This window comes from Carassius carassius, chromosome 13 (assembly GCF_963082965.1).
Source record: "Carassius carassius chromosome 13, fCarCar2.1, whole genome shotgun sequence".
Lineage (NCBI taxonomy): Eukaryota > Metazoa > Chordata > Actinopteri > Cypriniformes > Cyprinidae > Carassius > Carassius carassius.
This window is the reverse complement of record NC_081767.1, coordinates 14,913,240-14,931,399: the sequence shown is the minus strand read 5'-3', so window position 1 is coordinate 14,931,399 and position 18,160 is coordinate 14,913,240. Positions and strand designations below refer to the sequence as shown.

Below are 18,160 nucleotides of genomic sequence, written 5' to 3'. Positions count from 1 at the left end.
TTAAGTTTTTATAATAGCAATTTGTATATACTCCAGAATGTTAAAGAAGGACTATGCAATTCATCTGATCACTCTTCATTGCATAGTCCTTCTTTGCCATGAAAATGAACTTAATCCCAAAAAAACGTTTCCACTGCATTTCATTGCTGTCATTAAAGGACCTGCTGAGATCATTTCAGTAATCGTCTTGTTAACTCAGGTGAGAATGTTGACGAGCACAAGGCTGGAGATCATTATGTCAGGCTGATTGGGTTAGAATGGCAGACTTGACATGTTAAAAGGAGGGTGATGCTTGAAATCATTGTTCTTCCATTGTTAACCATGGTGACCTGCAAAGAAATGCGTGCAGCCATCATTGCGTTGCATAAAAATGGCTTCACAGGCAAGGATATTGTGGCTACTAAGATTGCACCTAAATCAACAATTTATAGGATCATCAAGAACTTCAAGGAAAGAGGTTCAATTCTTGTAAAGAAGGCTTTAGGGCGTCCAAGAAAGTCCAGCAAGCGCCAGGATCGTCTCCTAAAGAGGATTCAGCTGCGGGATCGGAGTGCCACCAGTGCAGAGCTTGCTCAGGAATGGCAGCAGGCAGGTGTGAGCGCATCTACACGCACAGTGAGGCGAAGACTTTTGGAAGATGGCCTGGTGTCAAGAAGGGCAGCAAAGAAGCCACTTCTCTCCAAAAAAACATCAGGGACAGATTGATCTTCTGCAGAAAGTATAGTGAATGGACTGCTGAGGACTGGGGCAAAGTCATATTCTCAGGTGAAGCCCCTTTCCGATTGTTTGGGGCATCTGGAAAAAGGCTTGTCCGGAGAAGTAAAGGTGAGCGCTACCATCAGTCCTGTGTCATGCCAACAGTAAAGCATCCTGACACCATTCATGTGTGGGGTTGCTTCTCATCCAAGGGAGTGGGCTCACTCACAATTCTGCCCAAAAACACAGCCATGAATAAAGAATGGTACCAAAACACCCTCCAACAGTAACTTCTTCCAACAATCCAACTACAGTTTGGTGAAGAACAATGCATTTTCCAGCATGATGGAGCACTGTGCCATAAGGCAAAAGTTATAACTAAGTGGCTCCAGGGGACCAGAATGTTGAAATTTTGGGTCCATGGCCTGGAAACTCCCCAGATCTTAATCCCATTGAGAACTTGTGGTCAATCCTCAAGAGGCGGGTGGACAAAAAAAACCCCCACTAATTCTGACAAACTCCAAGAAGTGATTATGAAAGAATGGGTTGCTATCAGTCAGGATTTGGCCCAGGAGTTGATTGAGAGCATGCCCAGTCGAATTGCAGAGGTCCTGAAAAAGAAGGGCCAACACTGCAAATACTGACTCTTTGCATAAATGTCATGTAATTGTCGATAAAAGCCTTTGAAACGTATGAAGTGCTTGTAATTATATTTCAGTACATCACAGAAACAACTGAAACAAAGATCTAAAAGCAGTTTAGCAGCAAACTTTTCGAAAACTAATATTTATGTAATTCTCAAAACTTTTGGCCACGACTGTACTTATCTTCGTTCTAAGCTGACAAGTAATTAACCTACCTTGTTGAACAGTTTTTGTGATCCGGTGAAAACGCAATGTAGCCAATCACAGACATATCTGTTGATTTCTTGAACACCTGTAAATGGCCAGTGCGGATTTAAGTTTGTTTTTTAACTGCACTCTGCTAATCCTTTTACTGTAACAAGATTTTTAGAGATTAAAAAAATAAGAGCTACTTTCTAGACTAAATATAATCTGTTCAGAATTTAAATTGAAAAAAAAAAATTCTGAATGTGTGTGTGTGTGTGTATATATGTATATATATATATATATATATATATATATATATATACAGTATACCCGCATTCACGAGGGAATTAGATTTCACTCCAGAAACTTATATATATATATATATATACAGTACAGACCAAAAGTTTGGACACACCTTCTCATTCAAAGAGTTTTCTTTATTTTCATGACTATGAAAATTGTAGATTCACACTGAAGGCATCAAGGGCTATTTGACCAAGAAGGAGAGTGATGGGGTGCTGTGCCAGATGACCTGGCCTCCACAGTCACTGGACCTGAACCCAATCGCGATGGTTTAGGGGTGAGCTGAATCTACAATTTTCATAGTCATGAAAATAAAGAAAACTTTTTGAATGAGAAGGTGTGTCCAAACTTTTGGTCTGTACTGTATATAACCAACCCCAGATACTCCCAACCTGCAGAGGTAATTCTTACTCCAAGTTGAACTGAAAAGTTGCAATTAGTGAGCATTGTTATTAGTTACTCTAAATGTTACGAATGTGAAAACGATGATTTATTTTGAAATTAATCTAAACAATAAAGTATTATTGTACAGCTTTGGTCTTTTAGACATGTAGAATGGTATTAGCTGGAACACTATTGTTACCACTAGAGCTGAAACAACGAATCGATTTAGTCGATTAAAATCGATTATTAAAATAGTTGTCAACTAATTTAGTCATTGATTCGTTGCTAAATAACTTATTTGCCGTAAGTGGCTCATTTCGTGCATATTTCAAATCTGTGGTGACCAAAGTGTGGCAGTAATGAGCCACCGGAGGTTTTACTCAACCAGTACAGAAGGAGAAGTAGCGAATAGCCAATAGCTGGCCTCGTTTTATGTCACGTGCTTCCCGAAACAGCGTCTCTGCAGCATTCAGCGGGATGTGGGAGTCCTTTACTTTGAGCCTTCAAAAAAGAAGATTAACCTGTAAACTCTGCACTACTGAACTGTTTAAGGGGCCGTTCACATATCGCGTCTTTTGCGCGCTCATGTTCGTTATTTCCAATGTAGGCACGCAGTATGCGCGCTCATAATGGAAGCGACGCGCCCGTTTTTCCAGGCGCATCCGCACCGCATCGAGTTAAAAACATTTCAACTTTTCAGAATGCGGCAAGCGCACCGAGGGTCATGTGACAAGAACTAAATAATCAGCTTCATCCTTTCCCGTAACAACGTTTAAAGCTCAGCCAAGATGAAGGAACAGCTGGTCATAGCTGTATATGGATTTCCATTTTGAAATAAATTTAGTAGCAGATGCAAGCGATTTTTAGAGCTGCAAATCCATTTAGCCTTTGCTGAAATTTCCGCGTCTTCAAGGAGAGAGCACGTCATGGTTGCTTAGCAAAAGCAGACGCCTCAGGGGCGCAACTGCACGAGCGCTTTGAAAAGGAGGAGAAAGCGGCGCGCCTAGCGTTTTCCACGCGTTTTTAGGCGCGATATGTGAACGGCCCCTAAGACTTTTATTTGTGCAGATTCTCCAGTACAATGTTGTTTGCAAATGTTTAGTCGTAACAGCTGATAACATTGCTTTTTAACAGTTAACATTTAAAGCTTTACAAACATGTTCTGTGATCAGTTAGTCGTTTACCAGTTCATAATTCAGTCGTGCAGCCTAATTATGACTGAATGAGAGAGGTAAATGTTTAAAGATATTTGAAATGCAAGTATTCACTGCTCTTTTTCACACAGCAGGTTTTTTGTGAGTGTCCGATTTTTTTTTTTCTGGACAACCTTCTGATGGATTTTACTTTAAATTGTGAGTTCCATTCAGGTTTCATGCCATTGGCACTTTATTCGAAGGATTGTTTACAATTTCACAGCATAAGCTATAAAGCTGTTTCCCAGTAAATAATAAAATACAACGCACTGCTATCTCATTCCGTTTTATTCTAATTCTTCGTGAAAATATGTTCTGAAAGATTCCTTAATCTTTGTTCGGGATGTTAAACTACTTTAGGAGCTCTAAGGACTGCCATGGTGAAAACATTATTTGAAATCTCCTTGTGAAATTTGCTAGAGTATGGGCCAGTGTTTTGATTGCAGAAGAGTTCAACAAAAGGATTACTAACACGTAATAAAACAACTCCAGGTATATTTCTGATGAGGATATGACAGTGCAAAATGGTTAAAATCTCTTAAAAATCTATGCTGAATGATAAAGACCCTTTATTAATAGTTTACATGGGGGAAAAAAAATTGAAAAAACTAAAATATAAGTACATAAACCGATTAATCGTAAAAATAATCGACAGATTAATCGATTATCAAAATAATCGTTAGTTGCAGCCCTAGTTACCACCACAGTGTTACCACAATGTTACCACCACAGTATTGTCTTGTAAGGTATATCGCAACTGTTTATAATTGATGTGTGTGTGTGTGGTGTGTTTCAATAATTGCTGTGAACAGCTGTGTTTTTAAATGAGTGGCAGATAAACAGAGATCCAGACACATTCATCACTCATGTGTCAAAGTATATATTTTAAGTGTTTTGTTTAAAGAGCATGCAAACCCTGAGAGTAAACAACCAGAAGAGGCTTGAATGACAAGGACAAAATGAAATGTTTTGGTTGTTAACGTAAGATTTGAGAAGACAAAAGCAAATACTCACATCCACAAAACCACAACATATTAGCCTAACAAAAGTGTTCAGTTGCATTTAGTTCATGCCTGTCCTTTTTCTTCATCAGATGGGGGCAAATAAAGAGAAGAACGAAACATGTGGGACCATTTGCCTAAAATACCTGCTCTTCACCTTCAATTTCCTGTTTTGGGTTGGTATCTGTTATTGTCATCTGATGGACTGTTTAAAAGTGTATGTAGGCAAGGCATAATTGAAGTTTACTTTTTCATCTCAGTTAGCTTCTTACCTTCTATTATCTTGGCACATTTACTGCGGTTTCAGTGTGAGGGGTGGGCCAATAATAAATATTCACCTTTCAGAATTAATTTCCAAAATATTCAGTCTTTTTAAAAATACCACCTTTAATATTCATCAGGCAATTTTCAGTTTTTATTTTGCTTTACAGATTCACTTCCACAAATTCAGTGGTACAGATTCGAATATTCAACATTGGAATTGCAGGATTAGCAGTAGAATAAAACTACATATTCTCCATCTGCTGTTAGTCATTCTCACCGGCAGCTGGTGTAAAGTGGGTGTTGATGAAGACCAAACCAACAGGCAGAGCAAGTAATTGATTCATTCACAAAAACTGATTTGCAAAAATTGAGCAAGCAGTAAGTATATTTTATGTTCATCAGGGCCAGTATATGCGGAAAAAGCTGATTAATGCACAAATAACTGCATTTACGTTAAAGTCAGTGTCTTCAGGTGTTGGACAAAGCACACAAATCAAGTACTTGAGTAAAAGTATAGCTACCTAAACAAATATTACACCAGTAAAGTGCACTCATTTTCAATTTTAATTGAGTGAAAGTACAAGCAAAATTTATTTTTAATTATTAACAGTGAAAAGTACTGATCAATGAATGTTTATTTTGTAAATTAAAAAAAAAAAAAAAAAAACTTTAAATATAGCTTTTCATTTTAGTGTATGTGTGTGCCGTAGGTGTGTACGTGAGTGAGTGTGCATGGGTGAGAAAGAAAAAGAGATTGCTTCACTCAAGCAATAATTTTCTATACAAAATACCACGGCAATTTTCACACCTTATACTAAATTTACCCTATACAATAACCTACTCATCTGGATTGAAGCAGCAAACATTCAGTGAAAGAGTAAACAAATGACATAACATTATTTAATATTTGAATCACAGCTTATAGAGTGTTTTGAAATCGACAGCCCAAATGCATTTTACCTCAAACTAGTTAACTTTCTAAAGAAGCAATCAAGTCAAGTCAAGTCACCTTTATTTATATAGCGCTTTAAACGAAATACATTGCGTCAAAGCAACTGAACAACATTCATTAGGAAAACAGTGTGTCAATAATGCAAAATGATAGTTAAAGGCAGTTCATCATTGAATTCAGTGATGTCATCTCTGTTCAGTTAAATAATGGCTGTGCATTTATTTGCAATCAAGTCAACGATATCGCTGTAGATGAAGTGACCCCAACTAAGCAAGCCAGAGGCGACAGCGGCAAGGAACCGAAACTCCATCGGTGACAGAATGGAGAAAAAAACCTTAGGAGAAACCAGGCTCAGTTGGGGGGCCAGTTCTCCTCTGACCAGACGAAACCAGCAGTTCAATTCCAGGCTGCAGCAAAGTCAGATTGTGCAGAAGAATCATCTGTTTCCTGTGGTCTTGTCCTGGTGGTCCTCTGAGACAAGGTCTTTACAGGGGATCTGTATCTAGGGCGCTAGTTGTCCTGGTCTCCGCTGTCTTTCAGGGCAATAGAGGTCCTTTCTAGGTGCTGATCCACCATCTGGTCTGGATACGTACTGGATCCGGGTGACTGCAGTGACCCTCTGATCTGGATACAGACTGGATCTGGTGGCTACGGTGACCTCGGAATAAGAGAGAAACAGACAAATATTAGCGTAGATGCCATTCTTCTAATGATGTAGCAAGTACATAGGGTGTTATGGGAAGTGTTTCCGGTTGCGGTTTACCTAATTAATGGAGCCTAAAAATCCTTTAACGGATTTGGATATTAAAAGCATATTAGTATGTTATGTGTAAGCCAGGTTAAAGAGATCTAGATTTAAACTGCAAGAGTGTGTCTTCTCGGATTGACTAACACACTGACAAAATTATATTCAGAATATAAATATTTTTATACCACTTTTTAATGTGTGATTGTGTAAAGGTGTTAACGAGATACCAACCTTTCGCGAACATGCTTTCAACGTCGAAAACTTGATCGATCGTTCTCATGGAGACGTGGTGTGCACAGAGGGGGAGGGGCTGTGTGTGTGTGTGTTTGTGTGTGTGTGTGTGTGTGTGTGTGTGTGTGTGTGTGTGTGTGTGTGTGTGTGTGTGTGCGCGTGCGCACGTGTGTGTATGTGAGAGACGCGTGAGTGAGAGACGCAGGGAAAGGAATTGCAGCTGAACATTGTTTGCTCTATGAAAGACATTGACAAAGATGAAAACTAAGGACATTTAATCTATAATTTTATTTTATTTTAGTTCGTTTTGCCAAACACACATTACACACTTAGTTATCGTAATGTTGTAATGTCTCGTTTTTATTTTTGTTTCAGTCAATGACAATGTTTTTTCCCACATAGTTTTCACTTTTTCATTTGTTTTCATTAACTATTATAACCTTGGTTCAGACTCATATGAAACTCGTTCAGTGAAGGACGTATTCGTTCACTACATTCAACAAATCACATGCTCCATCATATGTAATACTCAAAAGCTATTGACTCGAGGTTGAGTAATACTTTGACAAGATGAAACAGTTCACAGAGCTACTCGGTTTGTCTAGCTGCGCATGCACTGCTATTAGCGCATGTTGCTGTGGAGGGAGGAATTTCAGTGAACGAAATATGAGTCAGTGGATTACGTGAATGAGAACGAATTGTTCACCTAAAAGATTTGTTCAAAAAGAGCTATTTGTTCACGTACGACATATTACTTATCAACATAAAATCTATAACTTTTTTTCAGCACAGTCTAAAGACGATCTGGCTTGATTTAGGTGAAAATCAGACTAATGGTCTAGGAGGAGTTTGCAAAAGTAAGTTTTCAACATATATAAAAATGGCAGACAGGAAGTTTGGCCAACTATGGCAAACTATTTAGTATCTATTTTCTCAGCAAGACCCAAGGGATATTTTGATACAAGTTCCATTCCAATAGTCTAATATGGTCAAAAGTCATTAGCATTTTTGGAAATTTTATTAATAGTGGTTAATGAAAAGGTTATCACTTTTGACCAATAGGTGGCGCTATGACCAAATTGATGTGGCATGGTCAGTGTAAGGCATCAATGGCACATTCAAAGTTTGGTGTCAATATCTCAAAGCTTTTCAGAGATACAGCCTCAGATGCAGTTTGGCATCATTCCAGCAAATTCATTAATGCTTTAAAGGTCCCGTTCTTCGTGATCCCATGTTTTAATCTTTAGTTAGTGTGTAATGTTGTTGTTAGAGTATAAATAATATCTGTAAAATTATAAAGCTCAAAGTTCAATGCCAAGTGAGATATTTTATTTAACAGAATTTGCCTACAACGAACGACCCGTTTGAACTACATCCCTCTAGTTCCTGCAGTAATGACGTCACTAAAACAGTTTTTTTACTAACCTCCACCGATTGAATACACAAAAAAGGGGGCGTGGTCTTGGTGCGCTCCGACGGAGAAGAGGAAGAGTTGCATTTGTGTTTGTCGCCATGTCATCGAAACGCTGTTATTTTCATCTCAGAGTCCAATCACCTTTGTTTGGGCTTCCCAGGGATGCTGTACCTAGAGATCAATGGTTACAATTTATGTTTAACTCGGTTCCCGAAAATTATAATCCACATGTAAAACTATGTGCAGCACATTTTGCTGAGGACAGCTTTCTCAATCAGTTTAATGCCGGATTCACACAAAGATTATTCTTGAAAGATGGAGCAGTTCCCTCTTTGTCTGGAGAAGGCGTTGTTTATGGACCACAACCGGTAAGTGTATTTTATTATTTAAGTTGGTGCGTTTAACAGTTTCTGTAACTTATTATACAAAGGGCAACGCTGTTTAGCTTTGTTAACTAGATGTTAAGGCTGTGCAAAAAAATCGATTGCGATTTTCATGCGCATCTCATCATTAAAAACGCTCCTGTGATTATAAGTACATCTCCAGCAGTTTTCAAAACAAATCCTGCCCACTTGCTTCTCAAAACTAGTCTAAAACCTAGCCCAATCGCGTTTCCAGTAGGGCAGCGTGCTCTAAGCTGGTGTCGAAACACAACACAGGAACCGCTGGCACAATCAGAACTCGTTACGTATTTCCGAAGGAGGGACTTCAAAGCCTCTCCACGAGCTAGCACACTGACTCTCCTCTCTCTGCCTTCCAAAAAGCAGCCTGTGACCATAAAGACTTTGCCATGAGCATTCCACCGACTCACCTGCACCTGGACCCGAGTGAGAGCACCTTTGGACGCCGGATCACCGTCATCACCCCCGCAACCCTTCACTTTATAAAAAAATCCACCCTCCGGGGCTTTACACTTGAGTTTGCTCCTGCATATTCCTTCCACCCCACCTCACTGGTGGAGAATGCGGGCATAACTGTGGAAGGAATACAAATCTGCGATTCCCCAGCGACTCACACTCCTTGTTTTTTTTTTGTGTGTTTTTCTCTGCCAGGCGGCCGCTGCTCCCCGAACCTCCAGAATGGAAGAAATCCTCCAGCGACTAACGGAGGTCAGCATCCGCCAGCAACAGATTACGGAACACCAAGCCGCTCGAGTGGACCAGACCAAGCAGGAACTCGGCGAGCTGCGGGCGGGCCCGCTCGACGCATTCCACTGCCCGACCCACGAGCGAAAGTGTCCCAGCTACTGCCCAAGATGACCGCTGATGACAATATAGAGGCCTTTCTCCAAATGTTCAAAAACACAGCCGCCCAGGAGGGCTGGGAGAGCGATGACTGGGCGCGGTTGGTCGCCCCTCTCCTCACCGGCGAAGCTCAGCGGGCCTTCTTTGCCCTGCCGACGGTAGTGGCAAACTATTACAGCGAGCTAAAAAAAATCCTGTCCCGGTTGGGGCTCTCCTCGGTCTGCGCTGCCCAGCACTTTCATGAATGGGACTATAAACTCCGCCTCCCAGCCCAAGCCCAGGTGGCCGAATTGTCCCGCCTCGCACGGCATTGGTTGCTCGCCGGGGAGCCCACGGCTGCCCAAGATGTGGAGCGCGCCGTCGTGGACCGATTCCTCCGGGCACTTCCCAGGACTCACTGGCAAGCAGTTGGGATGCGGAACCCTACCACAATAACCGAGCTCGTCGAGGCGGTGGAACTGGCGAATGCTGCCCAACAACGGTACACCGGGGAGCAGTCGATTCTGTTTCCCCGGAGGGTGGTCCAGGAGCGGCGCACGCCGGAGGGCACCTTGCGACCAGTAGCCAGGCCGGCGGCTCCCTCCGCGAAGGACGAATCGATGCCCACCAGCCCGCTGATTCCACTGCCCATCATTGGGGTGCCCTTCGAGCGCATTGGGATGGACCTTGTAGGGCCGTTGCCTAAGTCTGCCCGCGGCCACGAGCACATCTTGGTGATTGTGGACTATGCCACCCGGTACCCCGAAGCCGTGCCCCTCCGTAAGGCTACTTCCAAGATCATTGCCTGCTAGCTCTTCCTGCTCTTCAGCCGGGTGGGCATCCCTGCGGAGATACTGACCGACCAGGGGACCCCGTCATGTCCCGGCTAATGGCTGACCTGTGCAAACTTCTCCAGGTAAAGCAGCTAAAAACCTCTGTTTACCACCCCCAGACTGACGGCCTTGAGGAACGGTTCAACCAAACCCTCAAGCAAATGCTACGGCGGGTCGTGGCCGAAGACAGGCGTGACTTGGACCTCATGCTCCCCTACGTGTTTTTCGGCATTCGAGAGGTCCATCAGGCGTCCAAGAGGCTTCACCTCCTTCGAGTTGTTGTTCGGGCGCCAGCCTCGGGGACTGCTAGATTTCGCAAGAGAAGCGTGGGAGCAGCAGCTGGCCCCCCACCGCTCCGTCATTGAACATGTGAAGGCGATGAGGGAAAGAATCGACCGGGTCATGCCATTAGTCCGGGAACAACTAGCCAGGGCACAGCAAGCACAGCAGTGGCACTATAACCGGGCCGCCCAGCCCCGCGAGTTCCAGCCTGGAGACCGGGTAATGGTCCTCATCCCCAACTCCGCCTGCAAGTTCCTGGCCAGCTGGCAGGGCCCGTACACCGTCGCTGAAAAAGTCGGGCCGGTCACCTACCGAGTCCGCCAGCCGGGGCAGCGGAAACCAGACCAGATCTACCACATCAACTTACTCAAAAAGTGGGTCGGGACAAGAGACCAGCTAGCGGCCCTCGCCACCAGGGACCCGGTAATAGTGGATGTTAACCCGGAGCTGTCCGCGACCCAAAAGACTGACCTGCAACACCTGGTCGGTCAGATCCCAGATGTGTTCTCGTCGGCCCCCGGGCGGACCCACGTGATCCAACACGAGATCCACACCCCAGCCAGAGTCATTGTCCGGCAACAGCCCTAACGTGTCCCAGAGGCTCGTCGGCAGGCTATTGAAGAGGAAATTCAACAAATGTTTAAGTAAGGGGTAATTGAGCCATCGAACAGCACTTGGTCCAGCCCTATCGTCATGGTCCCCAAGCCCGACGGCACCTTCCGCTTCTGCAATGACTCCCGCTGCCTGAACGAGGTCTCGATGTTCGCTGGCTACCCCATGCCTATGCCTATATTTCCACCCTGGATCTCACCAAGGGATACTGGCAGGTTCCCCTATCTGAAGCCGCCAAGCCCAAGACTGCCTTCAGTACCCCTGGGGGGCACTGACAATACCGGACCCTCCCGTTCGGCCTACACGGGGCCCCTGCCATGTTCCAACATATGATGGACATCTTACTGCGGCCTCACTAGGCCTACACCGCGGCATAACTGGATGACGTGGTCATCCACTCCGAGCGCTGGGAAGACCACCTGGACCATCTGCGGAGGGTGCTGATGGAGCTACGTAGGGCTGGGCTCACTGCCAACCCCCAAAAGTGCCACCTGGGCTTGATAGAGGCGAAGTACCTGGGTTTCCAAGTAGGAAGGGGACTCATCCGACCACAGAAGAAGAAGGTCGAGGCGATATGGTCTGCACCCAGACCCAGCACAAAGACCCAGGTACGAGCGTTTTTGGGGTTGGCAGGATACTACCGCGGTTTCATCCCTAACCTCTCCTCCTTAGCCACTCCCCTGACAGACCTGACCAGGAAGGGGCAGCCGGAAAAAGTATTCTGGACACCGGAAGCGGAGGAGGCGTTTAAGAAGGTGAAGCTGGCCCTTCCTGCTGCAGACGGATGCCTCTGACACAGGACTGGGGGCCGTCCTGTCACAGGTTCAAGAAGGTGAGGAGCATCCCATCTTATACATCAGCAGGAAGCTGACCCCGGCCAAAAGGACCTATGCCGCCGTCAAGAAGGAAGCTCTGGCCATCAAGTGGGCAGTCCTGGAGCTGTGGTATTACCTCCTCGGGCGGAATTTTACTCTCCTTACAGACCACGCGCCCCTCCAGTGCATGGCCCGCGCCAAGGACACCAACGGCAGGGTAACACGGTGGTTCCTCGCGCTCCAGGACTTCCTCTTCGAAGTGCTCCATCGGGCCGGAGAGGCCAACTCCAACGCCGATGGCCTTTCCTGGATCTGGTCAGATTATGCAGGTCTGTCAGGGGTCACTCCCAACCCACCCCCTTATTCACCCCTGCTAACAACATATTCCTCCACCAGACCAGGACAACACTTGGGGGGGGGGGAGTGTGTCGAGCGTCCCGATTCCACATCAGCGTCGCCCTGGTAATTCACGAGGAGCACCGGCTCGAGGCTCATCACGGGCTGATCACCCGCACCTGCCATCTGCCTAAATGACGGACTGGAATTTTGGCTGACTATAGCAACATTGGTATCACTGTTTTCAGCATTACACAAAGAGTCTATTAAAGGGATACCAGTAAATACCAGTGTCATTACAATAGGCAAAATTCACTGTAAGCTATTAGCATTGATTTGAAATTAATTATAACTTTTGACCACAGGAAGACACTGTCTCAAAACCTTTTGAGTACTTTCAGGTCATGTTCACGATGGTACATACAAGGTTTTGTAATGGAAACCAAAGTAGAGGTCGACCGATTGATTGGCAGGCCCATTAATTGGCCAATGTTTGGCATTTTTTAAATAATCGGCATTGGACAATGCAAATGTGTTGCAAAATAGGCTCATTTATAGCTAAGTGTTGTCACTGTTGCCAATTCCAGCTACTTATACATTATATATATTAATATTAATTAGGTGAGCCTGAGATGATTAATTGACAGTGATTTCACATTTATTGTCCGTGTAAAGTCTAAATGCAAAAAAAAAAAAAAAAGCTGAACATTAACTTCTGCTGTTTTTTTTAATTATTATTATTTTATTTTATTTTTTAATATTATATGGTTTTAAATGAGGTATTATAGGCTTGGCAAATTCATTTTTCATAAGTTTGTATGCACAGATATCTGTTGTGTGACATCTGGCGGGTGTCGCTGTTGGACAGTCTTTTCTATGCTTCCTGCTGGCCTTGCTGGAGCTGATCGTGGCTCCATGTAGCTGTTTTTTTTTCTTCTCTAGAATCTTTATCTTACTATCACTCTCTGTTTATTAAAGTGATAAAATATAACTTAATTCACACCATATTTCTGATATTATAGATCAATCTTATCAGATTAATTTTGGTCATTCACTTTTATTTTATATCCGTGAGTGCAGTACACCTGCATTGCGTTAGCACTCGCTAGCTTGTCATTAGCGTTTTCATTCGAACCTATCGCTTTTTTCTTTTCTCCTCTCCTTCTCTCGTTCCAGTTTTTCACAAGTTCATCAAACAAATGTGGTATTTCATCAAGCACGGTGAGTAATGGCTTTGTCCTGCTATTGTTATTTGCACCTCTTGCGACATGTACAGTTTATCTATCTTTGTCGCTGATGAGGGATTCACATGTGATAAATGCAGGGAAATAGTTATGCTGACAGAGAAGATTTCAGAATTAGAGACACGCATCCAAACTTTAATTGAGGACAGTAAGAATGTTAGGGCTCTAGATATGGCTTTGGATGCGTCTAGCTCAGGGATTCCTGTACATTGTTCGGTTCCGGCAACAGAGCCCCTGCAGCAGGGCAACTGGGTGACAGTGAAGCAGCATTGTCGTGGGTCAAAACACCGCTCTTCTGTTCCAATCAAAACATCAAACAGGTTCTCCGTACTCAGTGATGCACCCACTGAGAAACCTGATGAAAGTGCTCTAGTTATTGGCGATTCTTTTGTACGGAACGTGAATATAGAGACCTCAGCCACCACAGTCAAATGTTTACCGGGAACCAGAGCGCCTGACATCTTAGCAAATTTAAAAGTGCTGGCTAATGCTAAACGTAAATACAGTAAGATTGTTATTCATGCCGGCGCTAATGATGTTCGACCTCGCCAGTCGGAGATCACTAAAAATAACATTAAAGAGGTGTGTAAACTTGCAAGCATGATGTCAGACACTGTAATATGCTCTGGTCCCCTCCCTGCTTACCGTGGTGACGAGATGCATAGCAGATTGTCATCACTCAATGGCTGGATGTCTAAGTGGTGCTCACAGAATAAAATAGGTTTCATAGACAATTGGACGAGCTTTTGGGGCAGACCTGACCTGTTGAAAAGAGATGGTCTTCATCCCTCCTGGGGTGTTGCATCTTTTCTCTCTAGAAATATGGCAAATAGTCTTAGTTTATACTTGACTAACTGGGGCCCAGGTCAGGAAGCAGACAGACTGGCTAAACCGACCGTCTGCTAGCTGCCTCACATCACAGCGGTCAGTTAATTCTCAGCACATAGAGACTCTTTCACCTAGATATCACACTATAGAGACTGTGTCTTTCCCCGAACTAGAAAATACAAAAAAAGTCCAAACTAAGTTAAGAGTAATAATTTAATTGAGGTTCAACAAATAAAAAACAGATGCAATTTTCTGTCCAAGATACTAGAAAATGTGGTATCCTCACAATTATATTCCTTCTTAGAGAAAAACGGTATATGTGAGGATTTCCAGTCGGGATTTAGACAGTATCATAGTACTGAGACTGCTCTCCTTAGATTTACAAATGACCTGCTCTTATCATCTGATCGTGGTTGTATCTCTATTAGTTCTATTGGATCTTAGTGCTGCATTTGACACAATTGACCACAACATTCTTTTGCATAGACTTGAACACTTTGTTGGCATTAATGGAAGTGCATTAGCATGGTTTAAATCGTACTTATATGACCGCCATCAATTCCTAGCAGTGAATGAAGAGGTATCATATCGATCACAAGTACAGTATGGAGTACCTCAAGGCTCAGTACTAGGGCCGCTACTCTTCACGCTTTATATGTTACCCTTGGGAGATATCATCAGGAAACATGGTGTTAGCTTTCATTGTTATGCTGATGATACTCAGCTCTATATTTCTTTGCGTCCCGGTGAAACACACCAATTTGAAAAACTAATGGAATGCATAGTTGATATAAAAAATTGGATGACAAGTAATTTCTTACTGCTAAATTCTGAAAAAACAGAGGTGTTAATTATAGGACCTAAAAACTCTGCATGTAATAACCAGAACACTGTCCAAGACTTGATGGCTGCTCTGTTAATTCTTCGTCATCAGTTAGGAACCTAGGTGTGCTATTTGATCACAATCTTTCCTTAGAAAGCCCCGTTTCTAGCATTTGTAAAACTCTGGAATAACCTACCTAACATTGTTCGGGAGGCAGACACACTCTTGCAGTTTAAATCTAGATTAAAGACCCATCTCTTTAACCTGGCTTACACATAACATACTAATATGCTTTTAATATCCAAATCCGTTAAAGGATTTTTAATCTGCATTAATTAGGTAAACCGGTACCGGGAACACATCCTGTAACACCCAATGTACTTGCTACATCATTAGAAGAATGGCGTCTACACTAATATTAGTCTGTTTCTCTCTTATTCCGAGGTCACCGTAGCTACCATATCCAGTCTGTATCAAGATCAGAGGGTCACTGCAGTCACCCGGATCCAGGACATATCCAGAACAGATGGTGGATCGGCACCTAGAAAGGACCTCTACATCCCTGAAAGACAGCGGAGACCGGGACAACTAGATGAGCCCCAGATACAGATCCTCTGTAAAAACCTTGAATTGGATGACCACCAGGACAAGACCACAGGAAACAGATAATTCTTTTGCACAATCTGACTTTGCTGCAGCCTGGAATTGAACTGCTGGTTTCGTCTGGTCAGAGGAGAACTGGCCCCCCAACTGAGTCTGGTTTCTCCCAAGGTTTTTTTCTCCATTCTGTCACCGATGGCGTTTTGGTTCCTTGCCGCTGTCGCCTCTGGCTTGCTTAGTTGGGGTCACTTCATCTACAGCAATATCGTTGACTTGATTGCAAATAAATGCACAGACACAGACACCTAATGTTGTTCAGTTGCTTTGACGCAATGTATTTTGTTTAAAGCGCTATATAAATAAAGGTGACTTGACTTGTGGGCATTTCTTGACAGTTTTTACAGTTTTTTGTTCATATCGATATCATAATTATATTGTATCGACCGAAATTAAGAAAGATATCATGGTATACATTTTGGCCATCATATTCATATATATATATATATATATATATATATATATATATATATATATATATATAGTTCTAATTCTTGTTTCTTGGGTTGCATTAGCTAGTCACTCAATGAATTATCTTGTGCTTTCCCCCCCAACCCCCCCCCCCCCCCCCATTCTGAATTATGTTGCATTGATAAGGAATTATCACAAATTAAGTCTGTTTAGTTGTGCTAGCTTACAATCAATATATAGTAAATATAAGTTCAAGTGTCGCTAATGTAACCAGTTAAAACTTGGAGTGGCGATGAGGTCTTAAAATGTATGGAAAGTGTCTTAAAATAGTCTTAAAAGGTATTACATTTAACTCCATGATTCTTGCATATACCCTGAAAGATGATTTGAGCCAATGTTGGTTAAAATTAGACAAACTGTCTAGGACAAGTTCGTGAAAGTAGTTGTTTTTTGTTTTTTAGACCTTATGATATTTAAATTTGACTCTGCATTTACATTGCTTACGTTGCACCTTCCGCTATGCCTACATCATATGCTCAAACGTCTTTTTGTGAACGTGCCTACTTGAGTGACCAGAAGCAGGAGATTACAGTTTATACTTTTTTAAAAAAATCAATATTTTTCTCACACTAGTGTATATTTTTTTTTACCTCAGAAGGTGTTTATTAACACCCTGTTATTTTATGATGGATGGATGAATGCAGTTTTTTATACTTTAAAAAAAAGGGGCACCATACACTGCCGTTATACAGCTTGGAAGAGCCAGGACAATTTTAAATATTACAGCGTTTCTGTTCATCTGAAAGAGGAATGTCAGATATGCTTAGGATGCCCTGAGGGTTAATTTTCTTTTTGGGGTGAACTGTCCTTTTATTTCTGTTTATCATATTTAACATCTCTTCACATGACTTGGAATAAACTGCTCCATTACTATGAATTAAAGGGTTAGTTAACCCAAAAATGAAAAGTAACCCATAAATTACTCTCCCTCAGTCTTTCTAGGTGTATATGAATTTCTTCTTTCAGACGAATCCAGTCAGAGATATATAAAATATGTCTTTGATCTTTCAAGGTGTTTAATGGCACTTAGCAGGGGTTGTAGTGCATCAGTCCAAATGAAGTTAAACAAAAAGCGCCCATCGATAAAAAAAAGAAGTGTCTCACACTTGGTGGTGGTGAACAAAGTCCTCCTTTAGCGAATCTATGCATCTTTCTAAAAAAAATAACCACATTTAAACTTAATAATCAATTGAATCTAGCTTGTGCTCAGTTGTGATGACTTTGTGCATGTGCCACTCAGAAGTGATGAACGCGGAAGTGCAGCAGACTGATCAATACAAATCTACGGTCACTAATTAGAAGTACAAAATGAGGATTTGTAAAGAATAATCTTGGAGGATTTCAATATAAGCCAAGAGTAGACTGGTTTTCCTTTGCTAAAGTAAGGAAATTTCCTTTGCTCCTGTTAACAAATGTTGGTTTTCATGAGACTCACCAGCACATGTGCAATGCTGACCTCATATGTCATCCGCCCTGAACCTCTTCCATGTACAACTGTTGGCGCAAGCTACATTAAAGTGATTATTACGTTTTGAATATGGATATTTTTCTTGGAATAAACCCCCGGAGCCATGTGAGACACTTGATTTATGGATGGGTGCTTTTTATTTAACTTCTTTTGGACTGATGCACTGCAACACCTGCTGAGTGCCATTAAATAGCTTGAAAGATCAAAGACAATTTTTAATATAACTCTGACATGAACCACTGAGCGGCAGCGACAGGCTGACACGTCGCCGTCGGTGTATGAGTGTGTGAATGGGGGAATGTGAGGCAACTTGTAAAGCGCTTTGGATGGCCTTGTGGTCTGTTGAAAGCGCTATATAAATGCAGTCCATTTAACATTTTTTACCATTTACCTAGGATGACTGAGGGTGAGTAATTTATGGACTTATTTTCATTTTTGGGTAACTAACCCTTTAATTTTATGATGCCTTTGAGACCTTTTTGGATATTCTAAGTTTTGGTTATCAGAAACCTCTCATAAATATCAATAAATATCTTAATTTGTGTCTCCCAA

At 42.5% G+C, this 18,160-nt stretch overlaps 1 protein-coding gene across 1 annotated transcript in view; it reads left to right on the top strand.

Annotated features, from left to right (window-relative positions):
• The window catches only part of cd151l (CD151 antigen, like), a 71,411-nt gene that overhangs the window by 2,840 nt on the left and 50,411 nt on the right, over nt 1-18,160 (top strand). The window contains exon 2 of the mRNA XM_059564785.1: nt 4,500-4,583. Within this exon, the coding sequence (XP_059420768.1) occupies nt 4,500-4,583 (84 nt within the window). The remainder of the gene's footprint in view (nt 1-4,499; nt 4,584-18,160) is intronic.